General features: G+C 41.1%; 1 protein-coding gene across 4 annotated transcripts in view; it reads right to left on the bottom strand.

The window, feature by feature from the left end:
• LMO3 (LIM domain only 3) overlaps positions 1-24,997 on the bottom strand; it is a 60,320-nt gene that overhangs the window by 27,564 nt on the left and 7,759 nt on the right. For all 4 annotated transcript variants that reach the window (XM_038154963.1, XM_038154961.1, XM_038154962.1 and 1 more), the window contains one exon: positions 24,496-24,709. In XM_038154963.1, coding sequence (XP_038010891.1) covers positions 24,496-24,701 — 206 coding nt within the window. In that variant the 5' untranslated portion in view covers positions 24,702-24,709. The remainder of the gene's footprint in view (positions 1-24,495; positions 24,710-24,997) is intronic.

Here is a 24,997-nt window from a genome sequence, read left to right on the forward strand (position 1 = left end):
AGCAGGGAATGCTGTGAGCACAGACAGGCTGCAGCGATGGGGAGCGATAGGAGAGCAGAGAGTGTCAGTGAAGCAATCCCCTTCCAGCCAGGTGTTGGAGCAGGTAAATGCGTCCTGCTCTGGACTCTCTCCGTGATATCCCAAGGCTGCATTGCTCTAGGGCTGCTGAAGTGAAGGAGGGGCAACACTGAGACAGTTTGAGGGATGGGGAAGAGGCAGATGGAATTGGTCACAGTATTTAATGTGCTCTGCCCAACACAGCAGCCCCTTGGCCCTCCCTGTTGCACTGTGGCTGTGGCTGTGCATCTTCATGTGTACGCATCTCCTGGAAGGCAACACCTCAGTCATGGAAGCAGTAGGGGAAGGCTGTTTGTAAAAATGAAAGCGCTGCTCAAACATGTGCAAGTGGGCAGTGTGGGAGAAGACACCCTTAAGACGAGAGGCATGGATGGCTCTGGACATTTTCATGCCCTTCCTGCAAACCTGAGGTCACCCTGAGTTTGTGACCATATCTCCCCCTCCCTGGGGAAATATCCCCTGCCCCAGGTGCAGCAGAGCCCAGTCAGATCTGTCCTGGCACCTGTACCAGCCACTGTTGCTCCATAAAGCATCTGAAAAATATTCCACCGACACATTCCCACTCATGCCACTCACCCATAACCTTAAAGGGAGAGAAGTCTGGCAGCACTGAAGGTGTGTTCTCCATTTTCCTGCACTTTTTTGGAGGCCTTTGTGCCAGTGTAGAAAAGATTTTAGATGCTGTCCAACCAAAAAGGAGCTACTACTGCTCCAAGCCACTGCTGGTGACCTAAGACTGAAGCACAGTTAAGCAGGGGATAACATTTTCAGTTTCCCTGCTCCAGTACTGTAAACCTCAAGTTCCAAAATACACCCACTAGAGAAATAGGAAGTAGTGAAAATCACAGAGGTGCCTGACTCGGTCCTTTCCATCTTGTTTCTGCCAGCAAAATACAAGCCATTAGATAAAATGCTAACTTGGATTGCAGATCTTTTATTTATTCCTCCCTACAACTGTTCAGCCCTTTGTCTTTGTCTGTTTCTACCTCATTCTATTAATCTTCTCTCCTTTTTATTGCTTTTCTTTTATTGTTACCTTTCTCTACTATTCAGGCTTTTTTTGCTTTTGCCAGGTCCATCCTTGTGCATATTTACTAACTCTCACTTAACACGTTATACTTTTGTGCAGACCCCGACCCAATTTACCATTCCACCCAGGTCTCAAGCCTCATCTTCCACTGGGAAGCTGCATTTTCCTTCTAGCTCCAGTTACATTTCAGAAATGAAACTTTTTCTGAATTGTAGTGAGGGGCTTCCAATATTTCCAGTCTGAGAGTTACCAACATTTCTGAGAATTTAAAGAGGTGTTTGGCAGGGTCACCATAACAGATTTAGGACATGTTCCACTGATACCTGGTCTACTCTTCCACTTAACCTGTGAAGTTAAGTGGGAAGTTTTTTCAGGGGAGGTGGAACTATGTGATCTTTAAGGTGTCTTCCAACCTGAATTATTCTCTGACTCTGTGATTCTTGGTAGCTTAAGAGGTGAGTTTAAAGTCTATATTAAGGATGATGAATGATGATAGATGAAGCAATGGAGGAATCTTCCTCTTTCTGTAACCAGCTACTGGTTGTAAGAGCTGTGAGGGAGGGGATTAGGACAGGCCCCTTTAGAAAGCAGCCTGCCAAAATCTTATTTTTTAATGTAGTGAGAATGGTTATAAGGGATATCCCTGTTCAAAATTTACTGTTGTAATTGGCTATTTTACTGCACCCACTGTAATCATACCCCAGGCATCACACAACCAACTAGACAAGGCTCGAGCTGCAGCAATCCTCAGCCCCGCACAGCACAGTTATTCCTAATTTCTTGATTAAAAAATTATCCTATATTGACATTAGGATTGTCATTAGGAGATTTGGGGTGGAACTCGGGATTTTAAGAAACAGGCAGACAAAATTCTCAGAGGTTTCTCATGTCCAAATTCTTTGGAAATCTAGCCTCGAGCTCTTCATTTTGATGCGGTTCATTTTAGCATGAGAGGGCAACTTGAGATGATTTTAATTTGAAGAAAAAAAAAAAAAAAGAAAATTATCCTCTTTACAGCCATGCACGTAAAGGGGGAAATAATAAGGCCAAAACCCTTCATGCTACATTTTAATTGAAGCTGGAGAAGTATTAATCAGAGGGCAGGGAGACATTTCAGAACAATCAGTTACACATCAGATATGAAGCACACCCAGGGCCAGCTCTGCCTGGCAGGACAGAGGGTGAGCTTTGCAGAGCAGCACCGTGGCAGTAGCCCACATAAGCCTGGTCTGCCCTGCTAGACCCAGCCTTTCCCTCACAAGGTACAGCTTAATGCAGCCACTGCTCAGCAGGGATTTTGTCACCTGCTGCCCCATACAAGCAAAAGGCCCTTTTTTTCCTCTAACTCTTCCCAAAAGTTCTATTAAGGGATTTCCCCACTATTCGTTTGCAAGCATTAAATTGACCTGAAATTACTGATGGATTATTCATACTGATAATGGGCACAAATTCTGCCTTCTGCTCCTTATGTACCTGCTAGCAAACCCCATTTCTGACTGAGCTGACCAAAACCCTGCTAGTCTGAAAAAAAAGTAATACTTTACAAACTGGGCTTATACAAATATGGGTTTTCCACTCAACCTGGATGGTTTTATTGTACTGATACAGTATATTCCTATTAGGAGTATTTTGCCAATATTGAATGTCAATATTTCTAGAAGGGCAAGTTTTCGTAGTGTTGAATATTCCTTAGTTCCATAAAGAAAAGATTGCAGACTTCAGAGGGATGAATCATATCCACACCAACTTCCTGGATTGGACCATGTGTTACCACACTCTAAGAGTCTGTCTGGGAAAAAAAAAACCCCAAACTTATGTGCAAATGGAACAAATGTCTGATACCAGGCAGAAGTGTTTTATCCTAATGAAAAAGCCTGCTTGTTAACTAGGCTTTGCTTAGCATTTTTATTTTTATTTAGAGTGTTCCCACAGGCCCATTAAATTCCCCTACTCTTAAAACTAATTAAAGGGTATTTTAATTATCCAAGATATCTCAATTCATAGATTATAAAATGTAGAGAGGAAAAAAAAAAACAAACCCATAGTCTGGAGTAATAATGTGCAGCATACTGCAGTTAGAGCTTTTTGCCCTGGATCATTGGTCTATAATTCCATAGTCTTCCATATTTTCTCTTTATTTCCAAAACAAATGCTTCTTTTCAGCTTATTTTGATTTCATTCTCTTTTCCAACAAAAAGGGTTTTGTTTGCCATCAAATGCTTTTTTTTTTTTTTTTTTACATAATTAGAGCATCTCTGGGCAGACCTGAAATTCCAGAATCATTGAATACTTCAGGAAGTACAGGACAGAAATTCACATTTGCACCTGTGTTTGTTTCAACGGTGTAAATGGCTGGTTTGTAATCACTGAGTATTTGCAAACAGCCACACTAAAATGCTTCCTGGCACAGATATTAGCAGAAATTAAATACTGCACGCTACCCTTGGAATGGCAGCTTTTTCCCACCAATAACTCAGCCCATACATGGAGAACTATAGGCACCAGTATCAGATCATCTCAATTAAGAAAAGAAATGGACAAAATTCTGTGTTCAAAAGAATTCAGTCGAAAATTTTGTGATCTCACATTTAATCAATCAATTGTTTGCGGAAAAGGAACTGCAACATTTCTGAGTTTTCTGTCAAATTCATCTTCTACTGTGAAAAAAGGAGAATCGCAGATCAAATCTATGATAGTTGAACTATTGCTTTAATAGAAGCTGATCTAACAGCTGAAAAAGCAGGAAAAAAATCCCAAAGAGTTTTTATTCCAAGGGTGATTCATTTCCACGCTCCCCCAGCATCTGCAGCACTGCTCAGTTTCAGTGAGAGAGGCAAAACCCAAAACCCACTCCTTGTGCCCAGCACCTAACCCTGAACTAATTCTTTCAGGCAGGCTTAGGAAGAGGAGGACAGCCAGCTCCCAGAACAGACGGAAACACCTTCCAATCCCTCACTTGCAGCGCCAAACAGACACAAATTGAATATTCTGTGGGCCCTTCCTTTCATGACCACAAAGGGCTCCTGCACTAAAGGGGCTCCATGGAGGCATTTCCTGGTGAGCCACGGCCACGGCACTGATGGAAAACCACACCACCCTCAGCAGCAGCACCTCCACACGAGGGCCAGCTGTATATAAAACTGATTCACACTTAGAGCTCCCTGCTGTATGAGGGAAGGAGCTTTGTGTTGCTGTATCATAGCACTACACCCTAAGCATTTCTGCAAAAAGCTGTATAAATTTTTAAACAAGCAAATACTCTTATTGTGCTCAGTAGGCTCACTTGTATTAGGAAGAATTGCAGGACTGGCACCAAATAGGTAATAGTCATTATCTTATTTCTCTTTTTCTCTTTTTTTCCCCCCTTTTGTTTACACACATGTGTGTAGAATCACAGGATCACAAAATCTGGGAGGGAAAGGACATTAAAGATCATCCAGTTCCAACCCCCTGCCATGCACAGGGACTCAGAAGAGCATATCCACATTACAGCAAACAGGAAAAGTAAAAACACATCTAAAAGAGAGGGATTTAATTTTTTTTTTTTTTTTTTGGTGAATGCACAGCAAGGTGTATTATCTTGTTTTTCTACTTGTTCTACTCTTGTAATTATAACCATGGCTCTTTAGTAACTTTGGCACAACAAAATCTTCTGACAGAACCAGCCATGCAGCTTTCTGCAATTCCTGCACTGCTTCAGACCCAACCATCCCTTCCTCTGTCTCTTGCAGAGGCAGGATGAGGGCCCCACACAGGCATCAGCAACAGCACCATGGCTGAGAATCTGAAATCAAGGCAGCAGGGAAACGTAGGTGAAATCAGCAAAACTAGGGAAAGCATGAGAAAGTGATGAAAAACAAGGAATTGCTCTGATCGGGATGGCAAGCACTGTCCACAGTGCACTGACACTTTAATTATCCATAAATTGCATTGGGGTTTTTGCAGCTATTTTACATGGTGGGGTTTTCCAACCTCTGTGTCCCAGCAGCTTCTTGGTCTCTGGAAATTAAAAGTATTGAAATATGCCCAGAAAGTGTGTTCACCTGCTCTCAGCTGCTGGTTTCACGTGTCCAATCCCACAGTGAATGCATTTATAAGCTTTTTTCTCCCTTCTCTCAGTATTTTTGGGGGGAATTCCCAACACTCACTGGTGACCTTTCCCCATGGTGGAGTGGTTCAACAGCTGGCCAGATGTGAGAGTGCTGGAAAGGTTAATAGCTCTTGTTTTGAGGTTTTATCCAAAAAAATTGGTGTGTTGTGTTTATACTTGAATTATTATTTCACCTACAGTAATCACTACTATAAAAAAGGAAGCTCTCCATAAAGGAATTATTCAGCAAAAAATGTGTGTATATATGTTTGAAATATATTTTTGTTTAAAAATACAAAAATCCTGTTTGCACAACATGTGAGACAGAATAGAAAGAAAAACAACCCTAAAGTTAAAAATTATACTGAAATATTGAATAATTTTAATGCAGACTGGAACACCCACATTGCAGAATTCAAACCTACAGGTAAAATTGACTACAAAAAAACCAAAATTGGCTTTGTTGGCTTTTATTGCCCTAATCTCTGAGAAATGTGAAAAGCAAAGAAAGAGAAAAAAGTATGAATAGCAAAAGAAAATGGATTTCAGACCTGTGTTTGTAGTAAATAAATCATTTGCAACAGAATTGTTTCTTTAGAGCATGCAGTAGAACTTAAATCTGGCTCCACCTCCTTCAAACTCTGTTGAAATCTTGTGTAAAATAAATATTTTTCTTCGACAATAATCAATTAACTTGAAGGCTTAACAACTATTTAGGCCTTGATACACAAAAATAGGATACAGTTTTATATGCAGAACCACCTCCAGGCTCATAGTTCAGAAATTCAGAAATCTTCAAAGGACATCCTCTAGATGTGCTTTAAAAGGCACACACAGGCTTGCAATATTTTTGTGGCAGGAGGGTTAACAATTAATTCATACAAATTATGTTATACTATTGGCAATCATCAGGAATATAACTATATTATTAGGGAATTATTTTGGGGGTTTTTTGTTTGTTTGTTAGATTTCTTGTAGAGAGGTAAATATATTAATATTACCATCAACATGGCAAAGTACTCTTTTAGTGGCTGAAATAAGGCTGTTACAAGGGGGAAAGGGAATAAGCGAGGAACAACAATAAAAATATTTAAACCTCTTATGACAATGATGGAGAGAAAAAACCCTTCCTGCATTGTTATGTTCACTTATTTTTTTGTGACTTTCTTATACCTGATGACCAAACATAATTAATGAAAAGTGCAGTTTGCTCCTGGCTGTTATCAGAGAATTTTCCACAGGTTTCTCCATTTAAAATAAGAAGCATCTGAATAAATGTTCACTTTTAAAAAATGACTTAATGTACACGTTCTATTGCTCTTTTGCTTAAACCTTTCAATTCCTTTCATCTCTGGGGAAGATTTTGTGTTGATGGACACAAAAATGATATTCTGTGGAAAAAAAACCCCAAAAACTAGCATCTTGTGGAGCTTCCAAGCTCTGAGGGCTCAGAAACTTGCATTTTACACTTTGCTGGGTCTATCAGATACAGAAATAACTCTGTTTATCTTCTGCACAAGGGTTGTCCAGTCAGTGTTTGAGAAGTTAAAACTTCTTCACCAAGTTGTGATTTTGCTAAATAATTGCAGAAGGCAGCTAAAAACCAAATGGCTTTAAAAAAAAAACCCTAATAAAAACCCCACACACTGCTACACATCATGAAGTAGCAATGAGAAATTTGCAATGAAGAACTGGGAAGGGGCAAATAAATTTCAGATCTGAATTAGGTACCAGTAAGTTGACCACTATTAACTTAAAGCCAACACCTGATGATTTAACTGTGCAAGCTTAGCCACAACACAGCATTTGTTCACACTGAGCTGCTAATCTCACTGTGCTTCTAAAACCAAAGACAAATGCGGAGGAATGCACAAACTGATTCAAATTAACCAGGACTCACTACTCATTTTATGAAAAGCGTTAGGTGTGCCTTGCATCCAAAAGCAACAATTGGTCATGCGCTGCGGTGCTACAACGCTCTGCAGCGGAACTGTTTAGGAATCTGAAGTATTCCTAAACTGTTTCACTTAAACATTTCTGCAATAAAATCTTATTGAGCTGCTGCTTTTATTAATTTTTTACACACCGGAGACCAAGTGAACGCCAGCTGATTTTTTTTTCTTTTCTCCTTTCTATGTTTTTTTTTTTTTTTTTTTAACTTTACCTACTACTAGCAAATAAACTATCCCTCTTTTTTAATAAAACCACAGCCTTGAGTTTTGGCCCCTTAATAGTAGCCTACATGGTCGACTACCCTTGGTGTTAAATTTTCTTAAATTGTGTTTCTGTCAGTATATCATTTTTTTAAGCAATGGACCCTATAATAGCAAGCTCTGTTCTGTCAGGAGTACATTTTAACAGCGTGACACAAGTATTTTTCACTACAGGAGACAAACAATGATATGTATTACATGCAGTAAACATTGCCTTTGGTACATAGGGTTCTCTTAGCATTCATCTGTCTAAAATTTCATTGTGTCCTGCACAGGGAAAAAAAAAAACCTTGCCTCTCATTATCTGTTGCCGAGGGCTGTAGGTTTGTAAAGTGCCAACAATGCATTGTCACATTTCTCACAAAACAAGGGCTTGATTGAATATTACAAGAGCAGTAGAGACCCAGCAAGGTGGATTAGGGGATATTTTAATAGTGAAAACAAAATAACAAACCTTTTCCTGAGCTGCTTAACTAACGGTATTGTAATCAATTTCCTCTTTTTTTTTTTTTTCCCCCTTAAAACAGGTTCCTTTTCCCCAAAACAAGTAGGGACAAGAATTTCATAAAATAAAGACATTTTGTGCTTAATAGCATCCTGGCAAGAAGAGAGGAAAAATGGCAATTTTTCAGTGGGAAATGCACCCAACCTTGTGATTTTACAGAACAAGGGCTGCAATAGCAGTAGTTCTGAAACTCACAGGGAATTTACGTAGGGGCTGCAGCTGAATAGTTAATCAGATTTTTGTACTCCCAGTTACTTGGGAAACAAGTTTCCCAGTGCTCATGCACATGAAGTGCCCTTTAAGGTACAAGTGACCACCCCTGAGAGTCTTTTCTCTGACATCTTTGTCTCACTTTAGGTGGCTGTACACGACCTCACGTGAGCCGTGCGAAGCAGGGTCATCCCCTCCTTGTGTGCATCGGGTAGGCTGGGAGTGGATTTATAAATGGCTCAACACTGGCACAGTTCTCTGATTCCAAAAACCAGCAGGACTGTGGAGCACTCTGAGAGGCCTCACTGGCTTTGCTGAACTCAAACGTGACTTTCCTGCAGCACCTTAAACTGCAAGCACCATAAACGGGCCACGTGTGGAGAATCATTCAGGAGAATAAAATCAATCAAAGTATACAAAATTACTCGGATGAAAAACCAACACATTACTCACTTGCTAATTGATCCTTAAAAGAAATATGACTTTCTCCCTCCCTTTGGAGGTAGAATCATCATGGACAGAAAAAGAAAACAAACAGGATTGATTTAATTTTTTTAGAGAGTCTGGGTAAATTCACTCCACCACAAAACCATTTTCTGTTGCAGGCAAATCACTCCCAAGCTCTCAGTTGTCTCTATTTTAGCAACCAGAACAGGACATTTTCTCAGCTCCAAGGGAACAGACACCTTGGGCAGAAATCCTGCAGTCCCAAGCTCAAATGTATGGCAAAACTTCCTCCCTCAAAATCAGGAAAGGTTTTTAGTGCCAGGGAATTATTGGAAAGGGATTATCATCAGCACTGATGTAAAGTAAGCTAAAAACATCTTGGTAAGATGTTTGGGCACAAAGCAGAGAGGTCTGCAGCACACGCCAAAGCAGCAGCCTGGATACAGAGGATAAGGTTAAAACAAACAGCTGGGGAGGGAGAGAGGGAAAAGGGGAAGCAAATGCCTTTTTAAAAGGTGACAAGACTTCTTAAAAGGCTGTTATGGAAATTACCAGGGATTTCTTCTTCCTCAGAATATTTTAAATTAAAGCGCTGGCGTACAAAACGTCCAGTGGATCGATCAAGGAGAGGCAGATACACAACTCTTTATCCCAGGCACATAGTTCATTTTGCATCTGATAACTGTTGGCTCTTGTCAGGGCTGTTTAATGGCTGGGGGGGGGTTAAAGGAAGAGAAATTTACAGCTGTTTCACAGAGACAGAGAAGAGATCATTTGCTCTACATAGCCTTCAAAAAAAGAAATATAGAGAGGAGCTGGCATTGGTAAATGCAGAGTTTCCTTGCCAAAGCCTGTAGCCTTATGAGATTCTCTATGCATCTTCTCAGCAGAGCTGAAGAAGGTTTGGCTGGAACAAAATTGCTTCTCACCAGCAACATCTGCTACGAGATCTGGAGATCTCTGTCATAACAAAGGCTGTTTTCAGATTCCTGCCCTCCTGTAGGTGCTGAGTGCCAGATGAAGGGGCTGGAACAGGATAAATGGACTCTGCAGGCCCTACATCCAACTGAGGGGGAATTGCCATAAGAATGGGGAAACACAACCATAAACTCCCGTCCAAGGGCCCTTCTGACAAACTCTGCTTTGGCAGAACCCAAGGATGGTTCACAGCAGATGTTCTGGAGAGACTTGGCAACATTATGCTGAGTTCCTTTGGCAGTGCAGGTCTGCGAGGGTACAAAAATAACTCCAAGATTCTTAGGTAGACATTTCGGCACTGGGTGCAAAATTCCTGTTTTTTTGTTAAGGAAACTTCCCTGTCTGACCATGCAGGAGCTGCTCTGGCACTCACACTGCTGAGCTGGAACCAGAGCCCATTTGGGGCAGCCCCAGTGACCTGACAGGGACATGTTCCTGTGTGTCTCCCCACACACCCCACACTCATAAACCAGACCAGGCTCCCCATAGCAGAGTCCTGGATGTCTGGATCCATGGAGCAACTTATTCACAGCGCAGTAACACAAAAATTTTGAGCTGGTGCCTCTGAGGAGGAACCCCTAACTAAAAAATCCCCGGGCTTTTGTCCCCTCACAGTCCAAGCTCATGGTTCTCTGGTGTCTTCCTGCTGAGCCATCAGCTCCTGCCTTTCTCTGAGTGCCCACAGGTCCCTGAGTGTGCAAAGCAGAGCTACCTGCACAGGCTGTGCTCCTCCACACATTTAACTCTTTCCTAACCAGTATGCTTCCAGCAGGACCTGTCTAAGGAGGTTCCCACCAGCACTTCCCTCACCCTGACAGAAAGGAGCTGTAAAACTGGATCACCTAGGCTGGGGATGCAGGGAAAGGACATGGAGTGGAATGGTACCGGGCTACAGGAGGCTATCAGAAAAAAAAGTACCAGGGAGGCTGAGAGAGAATCTGATGTGTTGCCACATCAGCCAACATTGCTCAGGGAGCTACTGCCCAGAGCCTTCACTGCCCATCCAGCCATTATGTGTCAGAGCTACAGCCTGACCTCTCCCACTCTCTCACAGCATGGGGGGAAGGGGTTTCAGCTGCCCTGCTCTCTGCACTGAAAAAAAAAGAAAAAAAAAAAGAAAAAAAAAGAAGTACTTATTTGACCCATTTCCTCTCCTTCATTTCCAAAGAATGCAATATTGAGGCGTCAGTGACAACTGTGTCTTTAACACAGCTGATCTATAAGGACTGCCAGGTAATTAGGTTGCTTGATTTCTTGAGACTACAGAAAAAGCCAGGAAGCCCACGGTGGGCACACGTGCTGTAATTGCTGCGTAACAAGATGCTCACCCATCTGTCCAGAGCCTTGTGTATTCATTCACTCCAACCCCAGTGACAGACACAGAAGGCCAGTCTGACTTCAGCTTTCATAGGTGACATTGCTAGAAGAGGCTTGCCCCCACCTGCTTTTTACTACAGCAATTAAATATTCATGCATTTGCTACAAAGCTTCTAAAGCCGATGAGAAATACTCATAAAACTAGATTTAAATCACCTCACCTTTAGTATTTCATCCCAGACACTTTGCAAATGCTGGAAGAGGTGTTGACTACTCCTAAATAAATGCATGAGGGGGTAAAAACAGAGACAAACTTCACATGCTGCTCACAGCTCTGTGTCAGTGCAACAGCCTGATGTAAAACCAAGTCCTTGGCTAGTGCTACCATGAGAATTTCATGTGCAGACCAAAGACAAAGCTGGGGACCTGCTCTCCTCCCTTGTGCATCAAGTTCATGGCAGTGAGAGAACAAGCAAGGAGAGGAAGCTAAAAGCTGGCTGGATTTTGCCATAGTCATTACTGTGTATCCTTCACCATCCTCAGACACAACTCCTTTTCTTGTCCCTCCCCACCACAAATTTTGGGTGAAGATTAAAAAAAGCTCTAAGATCCGTTGTTAAAACTCACAAACCAGAAATTCTGTGCTTTGGTGCAAGCAGCGACTTGGCTTGTGGGACTTTTTGGAATCACTGCAGCAAGTCGTGAATGATGTATGAAATGAAAAATCCCTGCTCACTGCACACAATTCAGATAGTAAAATCTCCCTGGAGCATTAAAAAAAAAAAAAGCACTTGAACGTGTCATTTTATTTTTGTCCTGTGCCAGAAGACTCCCTCATCTCTCCCCAAGAACATGCAGATACCTCAGCTATCACCAGAGATGAGAAAGCACTCTTGGAGCTAAAGAAGATGGGTTCAGTTTACACAGTGTTTCCAGGAAAAGACTCAGTGACCTGGAGCAAACCAGACAGAATTATATTGGACTCAGGCCTTCCTCCAAACACAGGTTTTTTGGTCATTTTTTAAAGTAATATCTAATCTTATCAGCCTGACTCTATAACTTGATTGACCTTTGGAGATTGCATTAAGGAAGCAACAGCAGCATGCTCAATGCAGTTAGGGCCATGAGGAGAAACATTTGATAAAAATATCATGTGTGTGACTAGACATCATTTACGTTGGGACAAATGCAGCAGCATGCTTTGAATTCAGGCCTTTATTCCTTCTTACCCCTTCACTGGAACTTTGTTTCTGTGCCTGCCCTTTGGTGGTGACCTTTTAAATTTGGCAGAGCCAAACGTCTGCTGCCATAATTTGGCCATTTTCTGTCTTGCTGCATGTGAGATGGGAACTTTTTCTTGTGGTTTTTGCATTGTGTGTGTGTTTTTGTTTTTTTTTTTTCCTTTTGGAGGGAGGGGGAAGCTGTGGCAGCAGCAATGCAGAATTCAGAGGAATGTTGGATTGCTCTCAACAGGGATTTCTTCCTTACCAAAACTCCTGCATGCAGCAGGCAGCCTCTGCTCACACACACACACACACACACAGACAGAGCCCCCCTCATCCCTTCCTCCACATCCAAAATGACAGGAGATCTCCAGAATTAATCTTGCAGCAAAACCACTCAGTTTGGAGCACACAAACTGTCACTCTTTCCCAATCACTAAGAAGTGGGGAGTTGCCCAGTTTGCTGGTGTTCATTTTGAGCAGAGGGAGGATGGAAAACTGACAGCAAGAGCAGAGATCTACGGAAGAGTGATCTGCCCAGATGCAGATGTCTTGGTGGCTGCATTTACTTTTAGGAGCAGAAAGCAGGGGTCCCATCTAAAGACAACTGATGTTGTCTTCTCTTGACAAGTTTTCTTAAATTTGCAATTTAATATTTTTTCCTCCCAAATTCCGGTGATGAGGAGGGACGGTCACTTACACTGGCACGACGCATCTGTCATTTTCAGCACTCTGAAATTTTTGGGGAAAGCAGCTGTTAACCCTTCCACTTCTCTTGCTTCTTCATATAGCCAGCAGAGCTGCACCTACTCCTCCTCCTTGTACACAGCAGAAGGGAGAAGGGCTGGGGGGATCATCAGACACAGGGGCAGACACAGAAATTCACATGTATCCTCCACCCATCAGCAGTTCTGCCTTCAGCAAGCAGCTCTGCAGTGAGGATGAACTCACAAATTGGAATATTTTTTGTTGAAGCAAACCAAGAAGGAGACAGCAAAACCACTGCTGGTACCTGCTGTCAGGAAGATGCCATCTCTGGGTGTCAGCACCCAGCCTGGACAGCAAAGCCCTGCTGGCAGCTCCTGCAGCACAGGGGTGATGGAAGGATGCTCTTCAGAGCCTTTCCTCAGCAAACACACCAGGTCTAGGCTAGGTTTGGTTTCACAAGAGCTCAGCTAGAGCTGAAGGAGCCAAAGAACCAGGGCTTAAAAGCATGGATAAAACAGTTCTTCAGAATTTGGGGCTGAGAGGGTCAGTTCTTGAGTGCCTTGCAGGGATAGTGGTTTCCAGGCTTACAGCGACAAAAATCACATCTTTCCACTCAGGCAAGATTTTTTTCAGGGAAACTTAACATGCTTGCAATCATTTTCTAAATCTGTTTCCTTCTCATTTCCAATTTTTTTTTTTAATTTTTTTTTTGAGGGAAGAAAAGAGGGAGTGGATAAGAAGTACTTGTCCCCTATACCAGCTTTTTGATACTCTGCTAAAAGCAACAGTATACCTGTTATATAATATTGGCAGTATTGCACAAATAAGCCAAACAGGAGGCACGTGGGAGTTGGTGGCAAGAACTAACTTTTTCAAAAAGCACACCTTAAAACTGGAAGGGTGGGGAGAAAGAGCTGGGTCTGAGAAGCAAAGGATTTATGGGGGTTAAATCAGATAGAATTATGAAGTTGTTGTCTGTCTGCGAAAATAACCTCACACATATTTTTATACAAGCACATATATAAAATAGATAAAAATTACTTTTTCAACAGGTCATGAAGAAAACTGTTTATCTGCCACCATAGCGAGATTATGTGATTAAAAACAAGATTACTCAGGATAGCTAATTTCAGAGTTATTTGCTCAGACACAGTACATACCTATCAAGACTGATAATCTGGCAAATTACAGTAAATTTTGCAAATATACACTGGATTTTTACTCAGAGTAAACCTTGTAGCAGAGGAGGTATATTTGTACAAGGAGGGAAAAGAGGTGGATGGAAGCAAGCACCTGCTTAGCACAGCAGGGAGAGGCTGTGCTTGGCATCATCCCGTGGCCAAATTGTTGAATAACTTGCACTGGGTGCCACCCTACTTATTTCGGGGGTGCTCTTACAAAACACACTTGTATGTTTTACCTGTGATTATCAGGTGAGAACCTAGGAGGGACAGGGAGAATGATAAGAAAGAAAGAAGTAAGAAGAAAGGAAGATGCTGTTACAGGAAAGCGCTCAGGCTGTGCTGCACCTGGGGACAGAGAGTAATTGGGACCCTGCCTGGGCCCCACCAGGGGTCATAATGAAAGGCCTCAGAAGAGCACAGAAGACACCCAGAGCTGGATGTGTGCTCTTTGTTTTGCTCTCTGACTCCCTTCCCAGCGACTCACTCCGCATTATGACTGAATTAGGTGAGGAGGTGCTGGGGGAAGTGCTCTTGGCTAACTTCACAGCACAGCCAGGCTCATTAAAAGCAGAACATTTGCTGCAGTGTGTGCAGCATTTCCTCCAGGTTTTAAGATTGTTTTAGTAAGTGAAGTTCTGAGCAGAAAGAATACATTTTAATTTACTTTTTAGTGGCCCTGTTATGAGCATTCATTGTCACGCTGGATTTTAATATTTTTTTATTACTATACGGAGCATAAAAAAGTATGAATGCAGTATCTTAATAAAAATGAGCATATTCTTCTAGAAGCCTAAAGCTGCTAAGTACACAGCACATGTTCATTAGTGCAGTTTTGGAGCACGAAGAGAAAGTGACTCGAGAACCCAAGGTTCACAAGCATCCACACAAAACCTCAGGGCTTTTTGGTAAAGTTTAGTCTCACCTCCAACTGCTGCTTCCCAGGAAAGCTGTGGAGAGCAGAGCCCATGGGTTGTAGAGCCAAGCCTAGACTTGGACCATTAAATCATCCCCCAGCAGTTTGATTTGGGGCAGTGGTATGTAGGATTAGCATACAAATAACCATCCTTCCTGCCAGAGACAAACAGGGCAAGGTTGTCACGCGTGTCACAACTTTGATTGACATCCTAGGCACAGCAACAAGGTGCCTGGCCAGGATGAGAGCCCTGGATCTGAGCATTTCCTGGACCAGGGAGGCTTGTCAGCAGCACACAAAGAACAAGGACACAGCAATTCAAGATGGGTTTGCAGGCAAAGCCATTCTAATTTTAAAGATTTGGCTCTGCTGAGGCATGTTTCTAAATTAATAGGCCCTATACCTTTCAATAGGATTATTCAGGCTACACCAAGTCAAGCATGTAGGACATGTTTGTAGGATTAGATTTAATGTTATTTTGGTATAGAGCATTCTTAAATGTATCAGATTACAGATTAAGGAAGGAAGCCAGCAAAAACTAGTGCAGAGCAGCTTGTTATTGCAACTGCCCTCCTCCTTCTTAACACTTTCTAGAAGGCTGACACATTAGGCTTATAAAGACTTCTTTGAAAGGTTTTTTATTTTGTAAATCCAAACATCAGATCCTAGAAAATTCTGAATTGTGTGTAAAATTTGTTTAGCACAAATTAGAAATGGAGAAATGAAGCGTGTTCTTTATGAGAAAAGGAGTTTTTAAGTTTTCTATTTTCTTAAAATCTTGATTTTTAGTACAAATTGGTTTTTAGTACAATTTTGTACAAATTTAGTACAAATTAGAACAAATTTAGTACAATTTTTTTGGAGAAAGAGTAGTAACTCTGAACTGAGCTCAGTCCTGACTTAAAAAAAAAAAACAACCCAAGATTTATGTAGAAACAACCATAGTGACAAAAGAGAAAATAATTCACAATGATTGCTATTTCCACCCCTATTCTGCAGCCTCTGACTCATTTGAACTATCCCTACCTAGAAATTCTTCCTTAAAATGCATCTAAAAGACAAAACTAAGTTCAGTGATTGTTACTTGAACTATTAGAATTTGATAAAGAATAAAAAATTCTGTTTTTCACAGTTATCATGTTTACAGAGGCCGGGAATTACTAAAACTATTTGCATCAACTTTAATATGAATTTCTCTTGAAAGCATCTGCAAAGAAATAACATTATGAAATAGAATAAAATAATATGTATTTTATCCCATGGTGGATCAGAACTGATGTTCAATGCAGGGTTGAATATAATAAACACTACCCACTAAGCTAAAACCTGAGAGACTGAGTAGACTTATGGCTTGAACACTTGTCATAAACAAAAATCAGCTATTGTTCTCAAGCCTTTTGAACATTATATCAAAAAATATATAAAAATATCAAGAGCTATGTGATTATTTCTATACATTAAGTTTGAGCTTTGCTAAAAACAAAGGTGTGATAGCAGCAATGCTAGAGCAAGAGTGCATTTGCTACCTGGTGTAGGATTGTTTCCTTAATTAGTCCAACATGTTAATTACAGTATATTCAGATGTACAATTTGACAGTCTCACTCTCACCACCCCACTTCAAAATGCTAAAAAAGAGAAAATAACATGCATAATATTCTCTGCTCTTACCTCCCACCCCCAAAACATTTTATCTCCGCATGTTGTGCGATTATCACTTTCCCCTGCTATGTGCCAACACGAGATATTATCATTTTTCCAAATGAAAAGACGAAAAGTTTAAACTCCACTATTACAGAAGGCCACTTCACTCGAGGTCTGCAGGAGAATTCAAGGAACATCATTCCGGGGACACTCTGCTCCTTATAAAACTGGTGATTTTCTGCTCGTGAAAATTTCCCTGTGCTGCGTTTTGCTATGAAATAGATCAACAGGGCTCACTCCAGTCCCATAGGAAAATATCTTGCAGTTAAATAATTGGGATCATCGTGCTCTTTGAAAAATAGGTTCCAAACACTCTCCAGCTGCTGGTAGCCACAGTTCTGATGTCAAGAGGGGAGAGGGACTGGATGGTGGATTCCTCACGCTGCCACTCCATCCCAGCGTTTTAGCACGGACCTAAATGAAGTCTGCAACTGACCATGCCAATTGCCACGGGGCTGTCAAACTGCTCAACCATCAGCACTCATTTAAACTCAGTCTTAACTGGTTTAGAGAAGATGAGACCATCATCATCTAGCAAGCACCTGTAGAACGTGGGATGCAGAATTCCCCCATGATTTTTACATGTGTATATCACACCGAACAGATATGCAGAGATTTATGTATGATTTGAAATGTTTGTATGTAATTTGATAGATTCATACACACAGCTAAGAAAGATGCGTGTTCCTAGAGATAACTCAGACATCCTTTTTACTCTTTTAAAAGAAGGATCTACTGCTCTCCAGAGCCATTCCTAAATGCCCCAAAGAGATGCAATGAGACCCAGGTGCTGAAAGGCCAACGATCCAGGAGAGGCAAGAAGCAGCTTCAGCAAGATGTAAAGGAACAGCACCAGAATTGTATCACAGGGAAGGAGGTGTGGAACATGCAAAGCTTTTCCAGAAGGTAGACTCATTGCTTCAGATATATGAGTCTGAGAAACTTCAAAAAATTCCAGAATGTTTTGACCAAAAATCCCACAAATGTCTAAATATTACGTGGATTTATTCAACGGTCATCTATTGGCATACCAAGGAATCTATTGGGAAATCAGCCATAAAAAAATAAATATGCAATACAAATAAACAAATACCTTATGCATTTGATAAGGTATTCCCAAAATACAGATTCTAAACCAAAATACAGATTCTAAAGGACTGCAATAGTTAAGATCAGTTTCATTTAGAAAGTGTAAGTTGCGTGCTGTGCATTTTGGTTTCCAAATCCATCATGAATACACTTAACTTCAGCGAGAAGTTAAAAAAGAAAGCAATTTCTAAAGCCAGGAGGACTAAAGAAGAGTGTTGCAATGGCAACCCATTTTGATTTTTACATGTGTTCAAACATTTACATCCAGAAAGAAATGCTATATCTTTTCTGGAAGACTTGAAAAATACAGTAAATAGCAAGTAACAAAATTCACTAATAGACCTTTTAATTACGTGGTAGGGACTTGAGGGGTTTTTTTCAGTTTTCAGTGTAAAATGTCCCCAAAAATTAATTAAAATTTTAAACAAATTCAAAAAATAAAAAGAAATTAGTAGTTTTTTAAGGAACAGATATACAGCAGAAATCAGAACTTTTAAAAGGCATTTGTGTTAGGCTGTTACAACTGAATATAATTCTACTACATTATGCATGGATGCTTTGTTTCACATAATATTCTGGTCAAAAATTCAGCAATTTGCCAGTTAAACCTCGGATATCAAATCCCACATCACAATGTAGTTGATAATATTTGTTCCTGAACTCAATCACTTTATTATGGGTATTGTTTTAAAGATATTTCATTAGGAAAGAAGAATTTGAAGAATAAGAAGAATATGTGACCATATTTCACACTGGTCACAAAGTCACTTCTGAGAGAAAAAAAAAATAAATTAGCAAGGATGAAAAGAAGAAAATCACATTTCTTTTAAAAGAGGTTACAGGAAACATTAAGGAGAACTATTTTGCCAGGAACATTATCCCATCCTCTGGCACTGCAGAATTACTTTGGCTTCTCCAAAATCACTGCTTTTATTAAGCTTTACTGAGCTGCTCTGTATTGGCAAAACCTTTGTAGTAAAATAATTTTCCATCAAAATACACAGCACTGTAGTGCTGTAATGAAGAGCTGTAGGACAGGCTTTAAGAGGCACGGTACTTTCATCTGAAAAGTCTCCTGAAATTCTTTGAACGTTTCCAGGGGATTAATGAGGTATTTTGACAACACGCGAGGAGCGTCTGGTTTTCAAGAAGCCTTATAAGAGGGAAGATTCGCATCCTTGAAAATTAAACTGTGTATTTTAAGCCACTAAAAATAACACAATTATTAAAAATTTGGCAGCTCTGAAGAAAAAAATACCAGCAGATATGGGGAAACACATGGAACTACTGAAGAGCGTCAAACTTGAGTACACACATTTCACAGCATTTCAACATGACTTAAACACCAATTTTAACAGCTTAATTGAATGCTTCTTATTAAAAGCTATCACAGATGAGCTAAAGAAAGAACAAGCTAAACTAGCCTGGTGTAACTAAATCAAAAGCATTATTCTTTGCAAGTTGGGTGGATTAACTGTGCGTGTGTGCATCATTCTCCTTATCCCTTTCAACAACTGTTAAGGTGTTTGGAGGTTTTCAAAACCTTTGGCAATTAGTGGAAGAGAGAGTATTGCCTTTTTTTTATTTCCAAGACACACTAAATTATACCATTTATGTAAATTTAGAAGAACCTTCATCGCACACAGCACAATTAGAAGAAGAGAATCGCTACACCTACCTTTTTAAAGCATTTTAAAATATTTTTAGGGCATATTCCTGCAAACTGCTAGTCCCTTGAATGCTTTAATGCATTGAAACAAGGATATTACTGTATAAATAAGGGTATAGTTCTAAAAAGCTTTAGTGAAGAAAGTGGACCTCTAAAGCCTCACTTCCATAAACACCTCAATATTCCTGAAAACCCAGAGTGCTTAAACCTTTAAAGGTCTACCCTTATTTAGTCAAGCTGGGCAAGAAACATGTTGAGGAGGCATTTTGAAAAAATTTATAACCCACTACCCATGAAAATATCCACACAGAGTATTTATACATGCATTTAAGCAAGCTGATATCTTGGGTGTTTGCAATACTGCCCGTGACATGAGAGAAGAATGGGATCTGCTAATCAGCACCAGGCCACAAGACATTTTAAGTCTCTCTGAGCACTCCTACACAATATTTTTTTAAAATAATAATTACCTTTAGAGTGAGAGCGGTTGTACAGGAAAAAGCTGCTTCCTAAATTCTGCTCTTTTCAAACTGCTCTGAAGCTAAATATTTTACAGGGGCAGCATCTTTATAATGCTTCTGGTTGAACACGACTTTCTGTGGTCAAGTGTTATTATTTATAAGATCTTCTCCAACATCCAGTTTTAGAGCCTTGGCTTTTCTCAGGTCTTTCAACCAGCAAGTGGGGAAGAGGGAAAAAACCCAGCACATTCTGTCCCTTTCCTCAGGAATGGTGATCTACTCAGTTTCATAGCTCTTCAGTGATACTTTTAAAGTCTGCTGTATATTTACAAACATATCTATACTGTGGTGGGGGGAGAGGATAGACTTTCTGTCATCCTCCTCCCCATTCTCAATAACGTTCCAGATGTGTTTGAGGGCAAAAAATTCCACCCCAATATATTAGTTTTGTTAATCCTTCTCTTATGATCCTGCTTGCCTGGCTAGGGGAAATTATGCAAAAAGTAATAAAAGTTCTAATTCAATTTCCATGTTAAGAGGTGGATTTGGGAAAAATATATATATATATCAGAAACCATATTCTTTGTGTTTACTAAGAGATATGCACTCCAACATTTAGTGTCATGGAGCTGGAGTTAAAACCAGAAATGGCAAAGATAATTTAGCTGCATGAATGCCTGCTCTTCAGTAAAATGCTGCCAAAATTAAATAGGAATGAAACAGCACTTTGTAGTCATTGGTCGCTCAGCGGGGTTTGCGTAGTTAAAAACCTAAGTGAAAAGGGTGATTGACCTACATTGCAACTAGCTTAGCACAGCTGTACTTTCATATTTCTGCTGCATCCAAGGAAGCTCATTATTTAATACAACTGAGTTACATGTAATTGTGGGTCTTTTATTTCACACTTCTAGGGGCCAGGTATTAATCTCAAATGTGCAGCAGGCGTTACCGTGCGTCTGGAAACATCCAGGGCTGCCCATTTGCAGGCAAGGCTAAGAGAAGGGGTTGCACACAGTTGGACCTGAAATTAAGAGGCTGCCCAGGGGTAGGAGAACCTCACAAATACACAGAAATCAAATGAGCAGATGGAACAGAAAGCAAATCCCTTGGCACCCCAAAGGCAAACGCTCTGCTGTTTCCCTATTGTTTAGAGCAGAAGCAGCCCAGAACGTGCAACCAAAGCACATTTCACACAACTCATACCTGCGGTTTAAATAAGTAATAACATTCCAGTTAACAACCAGTTTGACATGTTAACAGCCCAAGGGCTGTTAACATAATGACTGGTCATTAATGGCAGTAATGACAGATTTCAAAGGGAATATTGTGCTTGCAAATGGACACGCTGCCAGTCAGAAGAGAGGACGGAGCAGGATAGGCTGATGCATTAAGATGTCACAGCTCTGGAGGAAAAGAAGGGAAGAAAAAAAAAAAAGTTCTTGCATATTTCACTTCCTATAAATGGACTTGAAATATTGGCGTAAACCTAAGTTCCTCAAATTAAGTCTTCACTTTCTAACCCAGGAGTGTATAAGCAGGAGACAGAAGCCTGCAGGGGAATTATACTCTGCATATCATTTTCGGGGAGCGTGCAATTCCTAACGCTGAGCCCTTTCTTTGCTCAAGTCAGTTCCCATCCTCGTTAACAGAACGGAGCTCGCTCCTGCCGCGGCCGCCCCGACACCTCGGGAACCGCCAGAGTGCCGAACATGGATCGGATTCCAGGGCAAAGCCTCTCACACCCGCAGCATCTTTCAAGCTCCTTACTTCATTAAGGATTCCTTCCGTTCCCTCAATCCCTCCTGATCTGGAGAAGAAGGGTTTAATGTAGTATAATTGACTAATTTTACCAAAGGAGATGGCTAAAGCAAAGCAAGTTTTGGAGTTCTGAAGATGCAGAGTGTTTATAAGGAGCTCAAAGTGGGGACCTCAGGGCTCAGCTGCAGCACGAGAGCATGCATCAGGGCTGAGGGAGGATGTAGCTTTTTTGGCAGGCATCTCTAAATGAAAGATACTGGTAGTATTTTTGCAAACAGGCAAAGACACAATCACACCATTTACGAATGCTAAAGCACCCAAACTGGCTACATGATTGCTTGTAGCATCTGTAGAATGCCTGTCTTATTGAAAGGCATAATGAACACTGAGAGACAAGTTAATAAGCAATTTTACTCTTTATAGTATCGTTCAAGCCACATATCCTCTAGAGGGCACCACATAAATTAATAGGAAGCCAGAACAGTTTTATACGCAGCGAAGTCTCCCTTTATGGTTAAAAAGGAAAAAAAAAAAAACCTAACAAGATAGTTTGAAACCATAATCGAACTCTAATGTGATCATTAGTACAATGCAATTTGTTCCTTAAATTCATATCAAGTGGGTTGCTAAATATGAAAGCTTATTTGACTACAAAGCTAGAGGAAATTTAACTAGTCTGTACATTAGCACTAAAAAGATCACTTTTATAGGTTCACTGCATAACTAAGTAGATAAGATGCAATGAGGCAAATGACTATCTGCAATTACCTTAAGTGCATCAGTTTGAAGTTTAGTGTAAATACCAAGTTTAAATCTATGCACTCACAAGTATCACCAAAAAAAAAAAATCACAATGAAATAGCTTCATTAAGACTCAATAAATTCAGAGACAAAAATCAGAAACATCTTAAAACCAGTTATAGGATCTCTCATGTATGCTGGTTTCACATGCAAAAGTAAAAGGTGCTATGCATGAAGAAATAAACGAAAGACCAATTTGAATGAGATCATGACAAACAACAACAACACAAAAATTTCCTTTCTCTGAATCACTTAGCATGAGTTTTAACAATCTGTTAGCAAAATATTTACTCCTGTTAAACCCTCAAAGACCAGAGAGCAAGAGCGTGTGTGAATGCATCTGTGCTGGGGAAATGCTTTGCTCATATCTTTGCTACCACATCATTTCTGGTTTTGATTTTAAACATTTGATTTCAAAACATTAGATCTGCTGCACTAGCACTTGGGAGATTCAGTAAGCTCAAAGTCTCCAGTAAATTTGGAGCTCAGATGAAACAGCCATAGCAGTTCTCTTGCTCCTGCAGGCATTTGTTGTATAAAGGTTATTAAAATGGGTTTTAAAAATTGGGATGTTACTTCCCCGCATCAAAATATTTTTCTTTTTCTCTGCACACACTCACCTAAAGACCACAAGCTACCTAAGTTCATGTACAACAATTCCCTTCTGTTCCATCAGCTTTTAAAAGTGAGGTTTTGTTACCTGCTACTTGGGCAGCTTTAACACAACAGGTTTAAGATGCAGACTCTGTGCTAAATTCCCAGCCCCATATCTCGGGTTCAGTTCAGAGCTTTAATAGGGAGCAGAATACTTTGACCATTAAGTAGTCAAAGCCCATCTGAAGAACCTGATCTGCCTTTCAGCCCCAGCTCAACAAATGCACAGAGCGTTTGTGAAGGTTTTTGTTCCACTTTTGTTTTTTTCTAGAGGTGGTTACGTGGAGAGCCAGAGTGCTGATAATTGTCAGAGCTTTAGCCCTGATTCCTGTTCCTACCTACTCATGGTGTAAAACTTGGGAACTGATCAGTGTGTGGGAACCTCCTATTTGGAGCCTGTACTTGAGTGGAACTTGGAAGTTAACGCGTTCAAAAAGAATTTTAATTTTTCCCCAATGTATTAGCGACTTCGACGTCCCTTTAAAAGGAAAAGGCTTCACTAAAGGGGCAAGCGAAATATTCCCAGAAGTTCACCTTAGCCTGGAGCAGCTAGTCTCATGAGACCCCCTCCACAGGGATTGGAGGAAAGGTGTTACTGGAGGGAATAGGTGCTCGGAATCACCCCAGAGGAGCCTTTTCTCTCTATTTACTATTGAGAGCCCAGGGACACTAAACTTCCCAGTTAAACTCCATTCCTGCCAAGCAGCCCTGTTGACACACGGCGTGTAGATAAACTATCCAGGTGCTGCTCATCAGTACTTTGCTATGAGTTAATCCTCAACTGCTTTTGACAATGTAGGTCCACAAGCAAGCAAGAAGATAGAAAAGGAGGAGCTGAATTGCTACCCCTAGGTTAGCCAGCATCCCACCCGGGCCGCCAACTCAAACCAGGAGCAGAGTGGATTGGATTTCAGGCTCATGGTTTTCAAAAATGGGGAATTCAGTTGGCTGTCCTGGTCAGGATTCCAACAGCTGAGTGCCAACCTTCCTAAAACTTGAGTGCCCCAAACGAAATTCCTTGGCAAACTAAGAGGACAAAAGTGAGGACGGGTGAAACGTTCCTCACCTGCAGGGTTCCAACCCTGCCCTGAAGCTGGGTAAAAACCACAGGGCTGATTTCAGGCTGTGACACCACCGTGGCCTGACCACCACCGTGCTGCCAGGAGGAGGAGGAGGAGGAGGAGGGGGAACAGGATACCACCACTTCTCCAGTAGCATGGTACAGTGGGAAGCAGGGAAGAATTACTCTCCTCCACACCAGCATCAGCATCATAAATCTGGCAGCCACCTCCACGACCTGGTCGTGTGTGATTTTTGACTCGGATCTCAATTCAATCTCCATATTTCAGTATTTGTTTCCTCAAATACTCAGCCCTGCAGCCCTGCCTGTGTGAGAGCAGCTCTGTAGGAAGGGCTGAACAGGTTTCCCGAGCTTGCCAGCGAACGGAAGAAGGCCGTGACCTACCTCAGATAGTCTCTGCGACAAAGGATAAGGTTGGCTTTGGTGTACAAGGTAGAGCCCACCTCCCCCAGGCGACAGTCACAGCAGGCACATTTCAAGCAGTCCTCATGCCAATATTTGTCCAGGGCCTTTAGAAGATATCGGTCTTTAATCTTACGGTTGCAGCCAGCACAACCTTTCGGCTTGGTGTCTGGCTGGACTGAGAGCATTTGTATACCTGAAATACAGGAAGACAAGAGAAGACTGAAAATAGATATTCTCTCAAGTACAAAAGCTCTTGCCCTTTTCTTCCTCCACTTCGCTGCTCCCCCTCCTCACCCCACACCCAGTTCATTTAAAAGTCAATGGTGTAGGTAGGATAAAATAACCTAGTCAGTCCACAGCAAGCTGAAAACAAGGCTAAGATAAATTTGAGAGCAGAAACTTCCACTGCTCTAAGTTCCACAGCTTCCCTTTAACGCCTCATTTACCTGGTCTCTTTGCTGAAAAGAAATAAGATTAAAAA

Source organism: Motacilla alba, chromosome 1A (assembly GCF_015832195.1).
Source record: "Motacilla alba alba isolate MOTALB_02 chromosome 1A, Motacilla_alba_V1.0_pri, whole genome shotgun sequence".
NCBI lineage: Eukaryota > Metazoa > Chordata > Aves > Passeriformes > Motacillidae > Motacilla > Motacilla alba.